At 44.8% G+C, this 17,831-nt stretch overlaps 1 protein-coding gene across 1 annotated transcript; it reads left to right on the top strand.

The window, feature by feature from the left end:
* Positions 1 to 364: 364 nt before the first annotated feature.
* On the top strand, positions 365 to 721 carry LOC137350739 (histone H2A-like; the record flags this gene model as incomplete). The annotated part of the gene is made up of 1 exon (XM_068015716.1): positions 365 to 721. A coding segment is annotated over exon 1 (357 nt), but the record flags the coding sequence as incomplete, so codon positions are not given.
* Between the last annotated feature and the right edge of the window lie 17,110 nt (positions 722 to 17,831).

Here is a 17,831-nt window from a genome sequence, read left to right as displayed (position 1 = left end):
GTAGAAAGATCCACAATTTAAACAACATTTTAAACCCGCGTCTGTAATTGGTCACGGAAAGAGTTGAAAAGAACAAAATCAAGAGAAGGGATTTTAAATATTTGACTAAGGATGACATTTATTTTAATCCACTCCTTTCCGACAATGAAATTGGCGGGATTTTTGAAATTGACAAATTTTCTGCTTCTGATGTTGTGGCGGTAAATCCCGCCCACTTCTGTTTGTCAGTGACCTGATTGGTGAAGAATATAGGCAAATGAGGTGAATTTAGTAGCGACCAATGGGGAGAGTTTTCAGTCTATAAGTAAAGTAAATGCTGCGAAAAATATCCATTCTTTGTGAAAGTCTTTGTGAGATTGTGGAAATGTCTGGAAGAGGAAAGACCAGCGGCAAAGCTCGGGCCAAGGCCAAGTCTCGCTCCTCCCGGGCTGGACTGCAGTTCCCGGTGGGCCGTGTTCACAGGCACCTAAGAAAGGGCAACTATGCTGAGCGTGTGGGTGCCGGAGCCCCGGTCTATCTGGCTGCTGTGCTCGAGTATCTGACCGCTGAAATCCTCGAGCTGGCTGGCAACGCGGCCCGGGACAACAAGAAGACCCGCATCATCCCCAGACACCTGCAGCTGGCCGTGCGCAACGACGAGGAGCTCAACAAGCTGCTGGGAGGGGTGACTATCGCTCAGGGTGGGGTGCTGCCTAATATCCAGGCCGTGCTGCTGCCCAAGAAAACCAGCGCTCAGAGCTCCCAGAAAAAGTAAAGCGGCCGAAATGTCATCTAATAAACCAAAGGCTCTTTTCAGAGCCACCCACAGTCTCTGTGAAAGGGCTGGTTCCTGTCTGATTCCAAAATGTCAGGAACAGGACCGAATGAGAACTATTTTAAATGTTTAAGCATCTGTTTCAGTGATTTCTCACTGTCCCCTCAAACCTGTCTAATTTATTACTTCATCACCAATTTTGAGTTATTTGTCCCGTTACAGATTGCTGAATAGAGTCTTTTGCCGCCAGTTACAGATAAGTAGACAACAAATCACAGATTAAAACTACGTAATATATATAACCCATCACAAACTTTTTTTATTCCGCTTTCATCAGCACAAAGTCGTGGCGCGATTTTACGAACAGCTTTAAACTAACGCCAGATTTTCCATCAATTCGCTTCTTTCCGACACTGAAATTGGCGGCTTTTTCGAATTCAAACTGTCTGCCAATTTAAGCCAGTGATTTGTTGTATTTCCTAATTCGAAGCTCTGCGATTGGTTAAGACATGTGAATGAGAAGAGGGTGACCAATCAGAAGTGGGCTCGGGATCGCGCGGGCTCAAACTGTGGGAATTCCAGGTCCCTGAATGACTGAGCTGAAACTGATCAGTTTCACAAACCCTGTCAGTTTCAGTGCAGGAAACACCGTCTCGGGGGAAATAACATCACAAGTGGGTCTGGTTCCAGTGACCGATTCAACGGCTGCTGCAAAACTCCCGGATTCCCTCATTGCAGCGGAATCATTTTGAAATTCTATGAAAACAATGAGTGATTCTGGAGGAGTGATGTGGCTTTTCACTGAGGGCATGTGTCGACTGGGGAAATAACTAACTGTGAAGCCTCGGGCACTGTTTTAACAGCCCGTTTCGAAAATCAAATCCACTGCACATCCTTGCTGCAACTTAAATGTCAAATTCGGGGATTCCATTTTTTTTCATCCCGATCACAGCAGATTGATTGAACAAAGAATTAAAAGCAAAATACTGCGAATGCTGGAAATCTGAAATATTTCAGATTGATTGAACTGTTCTAAACAGCCTATCCCAGCTCCCGTTTCTCGGTCACTGCTCGCTCTGTGAGGCGGTGGGTGGCTCTTAGAAGAGCCTTTGTTGTGTGTTTGCTGAAAAGGGTCGAATTGTTCAGCCGCCGAATCCGTAGAGAGTGCGGCCGTGCCGTTTCAGAGCGGACACCACATCCATGGCAGTGACCGTCTTGCAATTGGCGTGCTCAGTGTAGGTGATTACATTGAGTGTGAGACAAATTCCATCCATCTTTTGTACTTTATGAGATTCATTTTGACACTTTCTGGTACATTATGTGACAGCGAGTTTAATTCTACATCTATCTGTCTGTGGTACTGTGTCTGAGTGTGAGATTATTTGAGTATCAGTCTATGAAACTAAATGTGATTGTGTGATTCATTCTGTATGTCAATCATGAGTATTGTATGCGTGGCAGCTTCTGTATCTATCTGCTACTGTGGCTGAATGTGGATATCATTCTGTATCTGTCAGTGTCTGGAACTAAATGTGAGTGTGAGATTCATTCTGTATGCACCACTCTTTCCAGTCAGAATGTGACTGTGTGATTCATTCTCTATGTGTCAGTCTAAAGTACTATATATGCCATGGTTTTAATTATTTGTCTGTCATTTTATGTGAGCTTGGGTATCAATGTATACATGTCAATCTCTGGTTCTTTCTGTGAGAGTGAGATTAATTCTCTATCTGCTGGTCTCTGAAATTAATTGATTTTGTGATTCACTCTGTGTCTGTCAGTCTATGATACTGTGAATAAGTGGGGGGTATATATGGTGTCTGTCTGAACTTGGTATTGAACATGATTGTAGGATTCATTGTGTATCTATCAGTATCCAGACTGAATGTGAAATAAGGTTCATTCTGTACATGAAAATCTCTGTTATTCTATGGAAGTGAACTCAAATATGCCTATCAGTCTTTGACACTGTATCTGATTATGGGATTGACTCAATACCTTTCAGACTTTGCTACTATGCACATGTGTGGTTCAAGTTCTGCATGTCAGTCTCTGTTACTCTATGTGAGTGTGGATATCTTTTATGTATCTGTACCTGTCAGTATCTGGTACTGAATGAGATTGTGGGATTCATTCTGTTGTCTGTCAATCTCTGCTCGTGGATGTGAGTGATATCTGTTATGCATATATTATTTTCTGGTACTGGAAGTGAATATTGTATTTATTCCTTACCTGTTAGCCTCTGGTACTATGTATGAGTGTGGGTCTCATTCTGTATCAGTCAGTTTCTGGTACAGTCTGCGTGTGCATATCCAGGGCTCATTTTGCATTTGGCAGTCTCTGGTACTGAATGTGTGTCACAATTTATTTTTTATGTGTCTGTCTCTAGGACAGTCCATTACAGTGGGATTAATTTTGTATCTCCCAGCTACTGGTATTGTCTGCAAACGTGATACATTCTGTATCTATGTGACGCTGGTGCTGTATGAGTGTGGAATTCTTCTGTACCTGTACTTAATATGTATCTATGGGATGCTATTGAGAACTATTTGTTGGACACCATAATGTATCACTATTTTCTTGTCTCACTGGTATTTTAAAATATAAACCACTGCACATTTTAACTGTGTGTTTTACTCAGTTGTGGTCTGAGCTTTTTGGACTAGTATTTAGTCTGCAACTGTATGAACACATTTGTGAATGACAACATATATTTCAAACTCACACATGGCATGCTCAGTATAATCAGAATCATTCAATTGATACGATATCATTCAGTACAGCTCTTGCAGAGATTATTGGATTGGTATGTAATGTGTAGTGCAGTGTGCACTAATTGACATAATACTGTAACTTTCCTTTTGATACTGTATCAGATGTTTGTACTACATTGTAATCTGTCACTCAGTCTGCAGTCTGGGCTACATTATTAGGATTCATTCTGCACGTTTCCATCAGCTGCTCTACCTCATATTTAATTTGTAGCTTAGGGTGCACTCTTGTGGGATTGATCCGGTGCCTTTCAATCTGATAGTGGGTGTGATTTTGAACTGAGATTGATGGATCTACCTTTCAGCAGTACTGAGTTGGGGTGAATTGGAAACAACTTCTGCCTCTCCTGCTTTGTTTGATTGTCTGCTGGATTGAAAATGTGTCTCTGGAACTTGGGATCAGTGTGATTCTGACTGCTTCTGCTCTCTGTGACTGTGGAACTCATGGCCTGTCTGTGTCTCTGAGCTCTGGGAGTGATAATGTACCTACTCTGTGTTAGAAGGAGTGGACTGTACATATCCTTGTGCTGGGGAATCATCACAATCCTTCTGGTTCCTTCAAGTATTTCCTGACAGAAAGAAAGAAAAATATCTCTTGTAACTCAAGATCAATTGAGGTAGAAACTAGAAAAGACATGAATGTAATATTTCAATTAATAATCATTATGACCAACCACACAGGATGATCAGTAATACAAAGAGTGTCAGTGTCTGATTCCACTGCAGCACTCAGCTTCTGCTGATCAGGTTTTCTTTGGTAGTTTTATAACAATTTAGTGGCAGCCAGGAACAACCCAACATCTGCACTGCTCCATGAATGGGAATACCTGCTGGAGCAGGGATATTTACACAAGTCAAGTTTTTAATTCCACCTGGCATTATAATGCAAGAACATAATAACTAGGAGCAGGATTAGGCCATTCCGCCACTCGAGTCTGTTCCACCATTCAATAAGATCATGGCAGATCTGATCATAGTCTCAACTCCACTGTCCTGCGTGTCCCAATAACACTTCACTCCCTTGTAAATCAAAAGTCAGTCTAACTCAGCCTTGAATATATTCAATGACCAGCCTCCACCATCCTCTTGGGTAGAGAATTCTAAAGAACAACAACCCTTTGAGAGAAGAAATTCCTCTTCAATTCCATCGAAAATGGGAGCCCCCTTATGTTGAAACTGTTCCCCCTAGTTCTTGATTCCCTCATGAGGGGAAACATCATCTCAGTAAATACCCTGTCAAGCCCCTTCAGTGTCTTATATGTTTCATAAGATCACCTCTCATTCTTCTAAACTCCAATGAGTGTAGCACAACCAGGTCAAACGTTCCTCATAAGACAACATCTTCATCCCTGGAATCAACCTAGTGATGTTTGCCTGAACTACCTCCAATGCAAGTATTTTCCTCCTTAAATAAGGAGAACAAAACTGTATAAACACTCAAGGTGTGGTCTCACCAACACGCTGTACAGTGGTAGCAAGACTTCCCTACTTTTCTACTCCAACCCCATTGCAATAAAGGCCAAAATTCCAATAGCCTTCCTAATTACTTGCTGTACTTCCATGCTAACTTTTTGTGATTCATATAAGAGGACACCCAGATCCCTCTATACCACAGCATTCTGCAGTCTCTCCCTATTTAATATTCTTCTTTTCTCTACATCATACCAAAGTGGATAACCTCACATTTTCCCACATTATACTTAATATGCCAATTTTTTCCCACACACTTAACCTGTCTTTATCTCTTTGCAAACTCATTGTGTCCTCCGCACAACTTGCTTTCACACCTTTCTTTGTATCAACAGCAAATTTAGTTACAATACACTCGATCCCTTCATCCAAATCATTAATATAGGCTGTAAGTAGTTGAGGCCCCAGCACTGATCCCTGTGGCACTCCACGAGTTCCAGTTTGCAAACCTGAAAATGACACATTTATCCTAATTCTCTGGTTCTTGTTCGTTAGCATGTACCAGCGACCTGGGTTCGATTCTGGGTACTACCTGTGCAGAGTTTGCAAGTTCTCCCTGTGACAGCGTGGGTTTTCGCCGGGTGCTCCGGTTTCCTCCCACAGCCAAAGACTTGCAGGTTGATAGGTAAATTGGCCATTATAAATTGCCCCTAGTATAGGTAGGTGGTAGAGGAATTGAGGGAAGTTGGGGATGTGAGAGGGTAATGGGATTAATGTAGGATTAGTATAAATGGGTGGTTGATGGTCAGCACAGACTCGGTGGCTGAAGGGCCTGTTTCAGTACTGTATCTCTAAATAAATAAAATAAATAATATAGTACCCGTTAACACCACAAGCGCTTAGCTTGTGTAAGAACATTTTGCATGGCACTTTAGCGAATGCCTTTTCAAAATCCAAATACATTACATCTGCTGGTTCCCCTTCAGTTACCGTGCTTCTTACATCCTCAAAGAACGCTAATAATGTTGGCAAACTTGATTTCCTTTTCATAAATCCATGTTGACTCTGCATGATTGTATTATAATTTTCTAAATGTTCCACAGATTGGAGGGTGGCAAATGTAACCTCACTATTTAAAAAAGGAGAGAGAGAAAAAACAGGGAATTACGGACCAGTTAGCCTTACATCAGTAGTGGGGAAAGTGCGAGAGTCTATTATAAAGGATGTGGTAGCAGAACACCTGGAAAGCATAAACGGGTTTGGACAAAGACAGCATGGGTTAACGAAAGGGAAATCTTGCTTAACAAATCTACTGGCGTTTTTGAGGATGGAACTAGTAGAATAGATAAAGGAGAACCAGGGGATCTGTTGTAGCTGGATTTTAAGAAGGCTTTTGATAAGGTCCCACATAAGAGGTTCGTGTGCAAAATTAAAGCAGATGGAATTGGGGGTAATATACTGGCATTGATTGATAATTGGTTGACAAACAGGAAACAGAGAGTAGGAATAAACGGGCCTTTTGCCAGGTGGCAGGCAGTGACAAGTGGCGTACTACAGGGATCAATGCCTGGGCCCCAGCTATTCACAATATATATTAATGACTTGGGTGAGGGAACATTTCCAGGTTTGCAGACGACACAAAGCTGGGGAGGAAACTGAGTTGTGAGGAGTATGCAAAGAGGCTCCAATGTGATTTGGACAAGTTGGGTGAGTGGGCAAATGCATGGCAGATGCAGTATAACGTGGATAAATGTGAGGTTATTCACTTCGGTTGTAAAAACAGAAAGGCAGATTATTATCTGAATGGTGACAGATTGGGAAAGGGGGAGGTGCAAAGAGACCTGGGTGTCCTTGTACACCAGTCGCTGAAAGCAAATATTCAGGTGCAGCAAGCAGTTAGGAAGGCAAATGGTATGTTGGCCTTCATTGCAAGCGGATTTGAGTACAGGAGCAAGGAAGTCTTACTACAGTTATACAGGGCTTTGGTGAGAGCACATCTGGAGTATTGTGTGCAGTTTTGGTCTCCTTATCTGAGGAAGGATGTTCTTGCCATGGAGGGAGTGCAAAGAAGATTTACCAGGCTGATTCCTGGGATGGCAGGATTGACAATGAGGAGAGATTGGGTTGACTAGGCCTATATTCACTAGAGTTTAGAACAATGAGAGGGAATCTCATAGAAACCTATAAAATTCTAACAGGACTAGGCAGGCTAGATGCAGGGAGGATGTTCCTGATGGCTGGGGAGTCCAGAATCAGGGGTCACGGTCTCAGGATACGGGTATGCCATTTAGAACCGAGATGAGGAGAAATTTCTTCACTCAGAGGGTGATGAACCTGTGGAATTCTCTGCAAAGAAAATTACAGCACAGGAACAGGCCCTTCGGCCCTCCAAGCCTGCGCCGATCCAGATCCTCTATCTAAACATGTCGCCTATTTTCTAAAGGTCTGTATTTCTTTGCTTCCTGCCCATTCATGTATCTGTCTAGATACATCTTAAAAGACGCTATCGTGTCCACGTCTACCACCTCCGCTGGCAACGTGTTCCAGGCACCCACCACCCTCTGCGTAAAGAACTTTCCACGCATATCCCCCCTAAACTTTTCCCCTCTCACTTTGAACTCATGACCCCTAATAATTGAATCCCCCACTCTGGGAAAAAGCTTCTTGCTATCCACCCTGTCTATACCTCTCATGATTTTGTACTGCAGAAGGCAGTGGAGGCCAAGTCATTAAATATATTCAAGAAGGAGATAGATATATTTCTTAATACAAAAGGGATCAAGGGATATGGGGAGAAAGCGGGAAGAGGGTACTGAATTATATGATCAGACTTGATCATTTTTGAATGGCAGAGCAGGGCCGAATGGCCTACTCCTGCTCCAATTTTTCTATGTTTTCTGCGATGACTGACTTAATCATTGGTTCCAGCATCTTCTCAATGGCAGACATTAGGCTAACAGGCCTATCGTTGCCTGCTTTCTCTTTACTGCTTTCTTGAACAGGGACATTACATTTGCAGTTTAATATCCACTGGAACTGTTGCAGGATCTAGGGAATTTAAGAAGATTACAACCAATGCATCCACTATCTATGCAGACACTTCTTTTAAACCTTAGAATGTAGGCCATCAGATCCAGGGGACTTGTCAACCTTTAGTCCCATTAGTTTTCCAAAAACATGTTTTTCTCGCGATGGTGATGTTTTAAGGTCCCCCCTCCTTACTCCCCTTGATTTTCTACTATTCTTGGGATGTTTTTTGTGTCTACTTCTGTGAAGACAGATGAAACATTCTTGTTCAGAGTATCTGCCATTTCCTTGCTTCTCTTGGATCAATCGTTCAACGGAAACCGACAGCTGCAGTTTAAAATGTTTCCTTGACACTACTCACCTGGCGCCAGCAATAGGTGTTGTTTGCATAACTGTCCCCATCCCTACTGTCTGGCTCTGTTCCCTCTATTCACTGCTCAATAACAACACAGTGTGAAACTGGAGCTAAACCATGAACATGCATTACAGGTTTGAGGAGAGAAAACAACAATTATTTTCAACAGCAGCTTCTTCCTGCTCTGTCTCCGTTACCTTGTCCACAAACAGCCTGAGAAAGGCTTCTCCTTCCGCGCTCACTCCATGTTCCTGCTCCACTCCGCCTCTTACAAACAGCCCCCAACTCCCCCTGAACTTGCTCCGTAGTCAATGCTGATCTCTGAGCCCCTCTGCGGACAGGCTCTCAAAGCAATGTGCTGCTGGAAGGAGACTGCTGTTTACTCACTTACCCCGGGGCTCTAAGTCTCCATTCCCGTCTGTTTCAAACAAACTTCTTCCGCTCACTAATTAAATGACGCAGAAGGACACGGCTGGAGGAGGCGCATCGCGCATGCGCTTCTTTCCCCACTCATTTACAAAAAAAAATAAATTGGAAGAAAAGCAAAATACTGCGGATGCTGGAAATCTGAAATAAAAACAAGAAATGCTGGAACCACTCAGCAGGTCTGGCAGTATCTGTGAAAAGTGAAGCAGAGTTAACGTTTCGGGTCAGTGACCCTTCATCGGAACTGACAAAAATAAACTGGAACTTTCCCCAGTTCAGTTTTCTCCGAGTTTGAGCAAAGGAACTGGGGCTGTGGGGAAAGGTCAGAGAACGTTTCAAGCTGGGGGATTCCCCCTTTCTGAAGCTCAGTTTGAGATCATTCCCTGCAGTGTGTTTGCTCTTCATTCACCCGTCTTCTCAAAGCAATCCTCCGAGGGAGTCGCTGTGTTTGCTGCGATCGCGCAGGAGTTAATATCTGACAGTAACAGTCCCAGATTAATGTCATCACATTGAAACTGTCCCTCACTGACAGTCATATCGAACGGTGTGAGCTGAGAGATTACAGAGATCAACAGGGCCAAGAGCGTTAAATTTGGAACATTGTTCACCTCACTCTTTAACTGTTACCCAGAGTCTAGGAATAATAATGTGTCTGTTTCTGATACAATATCAGTTAGAGATGAGACTGCACCGTCTGTCTCCCACGGATCTTTCAAGATAAAATGAGGCTTCCAGGTCAGCCTGTAACTGCTGATGGGGATCTCTCTCTCTCTCTCACTTATTCACTTTCAGCTCTGTCTCTAGTGCTCTATAAAAACGTGGGATCCAGTTATTGGGTGTGATATGGACACACGAATAGAAAATGCACTATTGACACTCCCTCTCTAATGCTGTACATATGTTTGGGATACCATTATTTAGGATGATATGTATGCACTTTATTGTGTTACTAATACTGTCTCTGATGATACATGAGAATGTGTAATACAGTGTGATATGGACACACTGTTACGAATGGCCGGACTGATTCTCTCTCTCTCTGTGGTGCTGTATATGAAAAGGGGATAATGTTAGTGAGCATCATAGAATCATAGAATCATAGAAGGTTTAAGGCAGAGAAAGAGACCACTTGGCCCATCATCGTATGCGGCAGCCGAAAAACAGTGAACGTAAAGGAATGGCAGGGGGGCTTCAACCTCGAGAGTGCACCTCCTGTGCTATGTGGAAGCTCCTGGATGCTTCCCGTGTCCTGGAGAACCATTTGGCGGTCATCACCTCGTAGCAGATGTAATGTACAACAATACTCCGCTCTCGTTGATTGACGTCTACGCCCCGGTTCAATGCAGCAAGCAGCTGACCGTCTTCCAGCATCTCCCACTGCTGCTGGCGACGTCCAGGCCGGTCATCCTAGGCAGTGACTTCAACGGCATCATCGATGCACCTGGATGATCCGGCAGAGACGACAGCAAACTGGATGCTATGTCCAGATTCTTAATAGAAACAGTAAAAGATGCCAAACTGCACGACGTCTTCAGCAAACCTGCAGACAGAGCGCAGCATAGATACACATGGTCAAGAACGGACGGGTCTGCCCATTCCAGGATTGACTTCCTATTTGTGTCCCGTGTTTTCACGGTCAGATTCACCGACGTCAAGCCGGTGTTCTTCTCCAAGCATTGCCTTTTACTGGCTGACTTTCACTTACAGGATGACCAGCGGGTTGGCAGGGGGACATGGAAGCTCAATGCTACACTGCTAACCCCAGAGAATGTTGAGGAACTCAAAAGAGATTACAAAGGTTGGAGGACCGTGAAACCCCACCTTTGAGTCTCCAGTTCACTGGTGGGAAGCGATCAAGGAGAACATCAAGAGGTTCTTTATCTTCAAAGGGGTTCAGAGGGTGAGAGAGCGAGACAGATGGAAATGTCACGACTCCAGAAAAGTATGCAAAATCTGCTCTGGCTTCAGTCGATGGGGGTCAAGGTCAAGGAGGACCTTCATGAGGTGAAGAGCCAGCAGGCCTCGCTCTTTGCCACGGAGGCCTACAAGATCATCTTCCAGTCCAGAGTCCGCTCCATTGAGCAGGATGAGATGTGCTCGTGTTACTTCTTCTAAAAGGTACACACAGAGAGCTCTGTTATCAGCAGCCTGAAGGAAGAGGATGGCTCGGTAACGTCTTCGCAGTCCGACATACTAAGGACCAGCAAATCCTTTTATGTTGGGCTGTATGACGCGAAGCCCACAGACAGCAGAGCCTCCCAGTCCTTCCTGTCATCTATCACAGAGGTCTTAGATGACAGCAGGGGGGAGAGACTGGACAAACCGCTAATTCTGGATGAGCTGACTAAGGCCGTCAAATCCTTCGAGATAAATAAAACTCCTGGAAGCGACGGCTTACCGGTTGAGTTGTATTTGGTCCTGTGGGACTGGGTCGGCCCGGACCTGCTGGAAGTATACGACAGTATGCTCCTAGCCGGCAGCATGTCAGAATCCATGAGGAAAGGCATCATCACCCTCATCAACAAGGGGAAGGGGGAGAGGGCAGAAATCAGAAATTGGCGGCCCATCTCACTGCTTAATGTAGACTACAAGATACTGTCAAAAGTCATAGCCAGTCGAGTCAAGTCTGCTCTGGAGTTGGTGATCCACCCTGATCAGACCTGTACTTTACCCACTCAGGGACACGATCACCCACATACGGGACAGGAGGGTGGACACCTGCCTCATCAGCCTGGACCAGGAGAAGGCTTTTGACAGGATATCGCACACCTGCATGATGGACGTACTTTCCAAAATGGGGTTTGGGGAGGGAATCTGCAATTGGATCAAACTGCTCTACACAAGCATCAGTAGCACAGTCTCAATCAATGGGTGGGAATCGGAAAGTTTCCCGATCCAATCTGGAGTCAGACAGGGTTGTCCTCTCTCCCCTGTCTTGTTTATTTGCTGTATTGAACCCTTTGCTGAGTCTATCAGGAAGGATGCGAGCATAAGAGGGGTGACAATCCCAGACAGTGGAGGCACTCAGGTTAAAACCTCCCTGGACATGGATGACGTCGCGGCCTTCTGCTCGAACCCGCTGTCTGTGCGCAGAGATGAGCATCTGCGACCAGTTCGCACTGGCCTTGGGAGCCAACGTTAACCACGGCAAGAGAGAGGCCATGTTCTTTGGGAACTGGGCTGACCGATCCTTTGTCCCCTTCACCGTCAGGTCAGACTACCTGAAGGTGCTGGGGATATGGTTCTGAAGGGCCGCGGCATGCACCAAAACCTGGAAGGAGCGAGTAGCCAGGGTACAACACAAGCTGAGCATGTGGGAGCAGCAACTCTCTCCATTATGGGTAAGAACCTGGTCATCAGGTGCGAGGCGCTCACGTTGTTGCTGTAAGTGGCACAGGTCTGGCCCATACCCCATTCCTGCGCTGTGGCGATCACCCGAGTCATTTTCAGCTGCATCTCTGGATCCAAAATGGAGCGGGTACAAAGGGACACGATGTTCAAACCTCTGGATAAGGGCGGGCATAATGTACCCAATATCACCCTCATCCTGATGACTACCTTCGTGTGTGGCTGCATCAAGCGGTGTGCAGATCCCCAATACGCCAACACCAAGTGTCACTACGTGCTGAGATTCTCTCTGTCCCCAGTGTTGTGAAGGAAGGGCCTGGTCGCATTGCCGTGGAACGCTCCATCTAGTTGGACTGTGCCGTACCACCAATCCTTCGTGGAACAGTTTCTGTGGAAAACACCTTTGACCACCAATCCATCAGGCAGTGGTCTGCACGGAATGTCCTCAAGGCCCTACGGGAAAAGGAGATGGTGGATCCTGTCGGATGGTTACCAGAGCAGACCGCCAAATCATTTGGCGGAATGCCTCATCACCAGAACTTTCAAACAAGCACCAAGGTGTAGCTTGGCTGGTGGTGAGAAGAGCCCTCCCCGTCAGATCCTTCCTGCACGCCCGAAGTCTCACCCCCTCCGCACAATGCCCTCGAAGTGGCTGTGGTGGGGATGACATGGTTTCCCAGCTTCTTCTGGAATGTGTCTTTGCAAAGCAGGTGTGGAAAGAGATGCATTGGTTTTTGTCGAGGTTCATCCCAAGCAGCTCTGTAACACAGGAGTCTGTGCTCTGCGGGCTGTTCCCAGGGAAACACACCAAGATAACCACAACTGCTGCTGGAGGACTATCAATTCGGTGAAAGACACTCTTTGGTCTGCCCAAAACTTGCTGGTCTTCCAGCGCAAAGAGTTGTCCAATGTTGCAGACTGGCACACTCCAAGGTCCAGGACTACGTGTTGAGGGACGCACTAAAGCTTGGGGTAGCCACAGCAAAGGCTCAATGGGGAAAGGCCACCATGTAAGCTCCCCCCACCAAGCTGAACTGAGGGGCTGGATCCATGGAAAATCCCTCAAACTGCAGCGGGAAAATTTTCGTTTGCAATAAAATGTATATGGCATGAAAAATGAAATGGAAGGGTTGTGAGGCAACTCACTCCTGTATTGAAGGAAACTGACCTCCTTTGCACTGTTTGTATTTTTTGATTTGGTGCTGTTTGGAACTGTTTTGTAATGTATTTTTTACAGATCTTTATGAATAAAGTATATTTTGGAAATAAAAAAAACATTTGTGCAAGTAAGTGTTGTCAATTGCGGCTGCTTGAGCTCTGGGTTTGGAACTTGAGCAGCAGCTGGAGACACTGCTGTGCATTCATGAGGAGAGTTACATGGAAAGCATGTTCTTAGATGTGGTCACCCCACAGCTTAAGAGTACGCAGGGAGAGAGGGAATGGGTGACCACAAGGCAGTCAAAAAGAATCAGGCAGGAAGTGCAGGACATCCTGAGTGCATCTCACTCTCCAACAGGTATTCACTTCTGAATACGGAGGACAGTGATGCTTCACCAGGGGAGTGCAGCCAGATCCAAGTCCATGGCACCATGGGTGACTCAGCTGCAAAGGTGGATACAGGGAAGATTGGAAAAGCCATAGTGATAGATGATTCAATAGTGAAGGGAACAATCAGCTGTTTCTGTGGCCACAGACGTGAATCCAGGAATGGTGTGTTGCCTCCCTGGTGCCAGGGTCAAGGATGTCATTGAGCAGTTACAGAGCATCCTGAAGGGTGAGGGTGAACAGCCAGCATTTGTGGTCCACATCGGAACCAACAACATAGGTAGAAATAAGGATGTTGTCCTGCAGTCAGAATTTATGAAGCTAGGTAAGAAATTAGCAAGCAGGGCATCAAAAGTAGTAATCTCCGGATTATTCCCAGTGCCACGCGCAAGTGAGTACAGGAATAAAAGGATAAGACAGATGAACGTGTGTCTGGAAAGATGGTGCAGGAGGGAGGGCTTTAGATTCTTGGGACAGGTCCCACGGATTGCAGTTGAACAGAGCCTGGACAGAGTTCCTTGCGGGACATTTTGCTAGTGCTGTTGGCGAGGGTTTAAACTCATTTAGCAGGGGGATGGGAACCGGAAGGTAGAGTCAGATGGGACAAAATCAGAAATGAAAATGGAAGTCACAAAATTAATGGATGAGTCTGGAAGAAAGAGGAAACAAAGGTTAGAAAATTTAAAAAGAGTTTGGCAGTGCTCAAGCATATCTATTTCAATGCAAGGACTATAGAAAATAAAGCAGATGAGCTGAGGGCACAAATAGACATGTGGCAGTATGATATCACAGCTATTACAGAAACATGGCTTAAGGAGGGACAGGAATAGCAGCTCAACATTCCTGGTTAAAGGGTTTTCAGATGTGATAGGGAGGGGGATAAGAAAGGAGGGGGGGTGGCAGTTTTGCTCAAAGTAACTATTACAGCTGTGAAGACGGATGATATGTTGGAAGGTTTATCAAATGAGGCCGTATAGATTGAGCTGAGGAACAAAAAAGGGGCAATCACACTGCTGAGAGTGTGCTTTAGACCCCCAAACAGGAGATAGAAGAGCAGATATGTAGGCAAATCTCTGAGAAGTGCAAGAACAATAGGGCAGTAATAGTAGGGGATTTTAACCACCCCAACATGAACTGGGATACTTTTAGTGTGAAAGAAATTGAGGGAGCAGAAGTCTTGAGGTGCATTCAGGAGAACTTATTTAGCCAATATGTAGCAAGTCCAACAAGAGAGGGTGCAGTTTTAGATGTAGTTTTAGGAAATGAAGATAGGCAGGTGGAAGGAGTGGCAGTGGGAGAGCATTTTGGTGGTAGTGATCATAATTCAGTCAGTTTTAACATAATTATGTAAAGGACAAGGATAGAACAGGAGTTAAAGTTCTCAGTTGGGGCAAGGACAACTTTACTAAGCTGAGGAGTGAATTAGCAAAAGTGGACTGGAAACAACTACTTGAAGGTAAATCAATGTCAGAGCAGTGGGAAGCACTCAAAGGGGAGATTCCAGGGGTTCAGAGTCAATATGTTCCCACAAAGAAAAAGGGTGGGAAGGCCAAATCTAGAGCCCCATGGATTTTATAAGGTAGTATTATAAGGCAGTAACGGAAAGCTTATGCCCGACTCAGAGAACTCAATACTGCTGAAAGCCGAGAGGTGTATAGAATGTGGAGGGGGGATATCAACATTGAAATTAGGAAAGCTAAGAGAGGGCATGAAAGAATATTGGCAATCAAAATCAAGGTTCGCACAAAGATGTTTTATCAATACATTAACAGAAAAAGGATAACTATGGAAAGAGTAGGGCCCATAAAAGATCATGAAGGTAACCTATGTGTAGGGGCAGAAGATGTTGGCACTGTTCTTAATAAATACTTTGCATCTGTCTTCACAAAAGAGGGTGATGATGCAGATATTGGAGTTAAGGAAGAAGGGTATGAAGTATTGGATGTGATCAATAGAGGGAGAGAGGACATATTAGTGACAGGACATACAAATAGCATATTTGTAAGTTGATAAATCACTAGGGATGGATGAAATGTACCCCACGCTGATAAAAGAAGCAAGAGAGGAAACAGCGGAAGGTTTGACCATCGTTTTCCAGACCTCACTGGATACAGGTGTGATGCTGGAGGATTGGAAGACTGCAAACATTGTACCTCTGTTTAAAAAAGGAGTGAGGGATAGACCGAATAATTACAGGACAGTCAGTCTAACCTCAGTAGTGGGCAAATTATTGGAATCTATTCTGAGTAACAGGATAAAATGTCACTTAGAAATGCACAGATTAATCAAGGATAGTCAGCATGGATTTGTTAAGGGAAGATCTTGTCTGACCAACTTGATTGAAATTTTGATTGGCTGTGTGGTAAATAGCAAGGAGGATAGCTGTTGGCTGCAGGAAGATCTTCATGGTCTGGTCAGATGCACAGAAAAATGACAAATGGAACTCAATCCAGAGAAGTGTGAGGTGATGCATTTGGGGAGGTCAAACAAGGCAAAGGAATACACGATTAAGAGGAAAATGTTGAGAGGTGTAGAGAAAGTGAGGTACCTTGGAGTAAATGTCCACAGATCCCTGAAGGTAGCAGGACAGGTCGATAAGGTGGTAAGAAGACAATATGGAATCCATTCCTTTATTAGCTGAGGTATAGAATATAAGAGCAGGGAGGTTATGCTGGAACTGTATAAATCATTAGTCAGGCCACAACTTGAGTACTGTGTGCAGTTCTGATCACCTCATTACAGAAAGGATGTAATTGCACTAGAGAGGGTACAGAGGAGATTTACGAGGCTGTTGCCGGGACTGGAAAAATGCAGCTTTGAGGAAAGATTGGATAGGCTGGGGCTATTCTCCTTGGCACAGAGAAGGCTGAGGGGAGATCTGACTGGCATGTACAAAATTTGTGGAGTCTGGATAGAATTGAAGTGAAGGGCCTGTTTACCTTAGCAAAGAGATCAGTGACTAGGGGAATAGATTCAAAGTGATTGGCAGAAAGATCACAGGGGAGATGAGGAAAAGACTTTTTAGCCAGAGGGTGGTGGGGGTCTGGTGGAATTGATACTGTATTTTAGTTTGATATTGCATCACTTTTTAGAATGCTATGTAATGTTTATATCAATCTACACTGATGGAATTGATTCTGTCTCTTTCAATTTCACAGTGTGGGCGAGGTCTGAACTGGTATTTAATTTGTGTCTCAGCTTACAATATCTTTCAGCACCTTTGAAACATTCACTGCAATGAATGTTGGACTTGTATGTAACTTGTACCTCAGGGTACACTATGGGGATGTTTAAACATCCTTTAGAATGAATGGGTGTGAGCTTTGGGTATGATATTTAATTTAAATCTCAGGGTACATCACTAGGTTAGATTCTGTGCCATTCAATCAGTAGCGTGTGCCAATTCTATCTGATATTTAATTGCTCGCTCAGTCTGCATTATATTTGACAGGCAGAGAGATCTGGGCGTACAGGTCCACAGGTCACTGAAAGTGGCAACGCAGGTGGATAAGGTAGTCAAGAACGCATATGGCATGCTTTCCTTCATCGGTCGGGGCATAGAGTATAAAAATAGGCAAGTCATGCTGCAGCTGTACAGAATTTTAGTTCGGCCACACTTAGAATATTGCATGCAATTCTGGTCGCGACACAACCAGAAGGACGTGGAGGCTTTGGAGAGGGTACAGAAGAGGTTTACCAGGATGTTGCCTGGTCTGGAGGGCATTAGCTATGAGGAGAGGTTGGATAAACTCGGATTGTTTTCACTGGAACGACGGAGGTGGAGGGGCGACATGATAGAGGTTGACAAAGTTATGAGCGGCATGGACAGAGTGGATAGTCAGAATCTTTCTCCCTGGGTGGAAGAGTCAGTTACTAGGGGACATAGGTTTAAAGTGCGAGGGGCAAAGTTTAGAGGGATGTGCGAGGCAAGTTCTTTACACAGAGGGTGGTGAGTGCCTGGAACTTGCAGCCGGGGGAAGTGGTGGAAGCAGGTACGATAGCGACGTTTAAGAGGCATCTTGACAAATACATGAATAGGAAGGGAATAGAGGGATACGGACCCCGGAAGTGCAGAAGGTTTTAGTTTAGGCAGGCATCAAGATCGGCGCAGGCTTGGAGGGCCGAATGGCCTGTTCCTGTGCTGTACTGTTCTTTGTTCTTTGTTAGATTGACACATTGCATTTCAATCTGCTAG

The sequence above is a fragment of the Heterodontus francisci genome, chromosome 35, assembly GCF_036365525.1.
Source record: "Heterodontus francisci isolate sHetFra1 chromosome 35, sHetFra1.hap1, whole genome shotgun sequence".
Classification (NCBI taxonomy): Eukaryota; Metazoa; Chordata; class Chondrichthyes; order Heterodontiformes; family Heterodontidae; genus Heterodontus; species Heterodontus francisci.
This window is presented reverse-complemented; position numbering and strand designations above follow the sequence as displayed.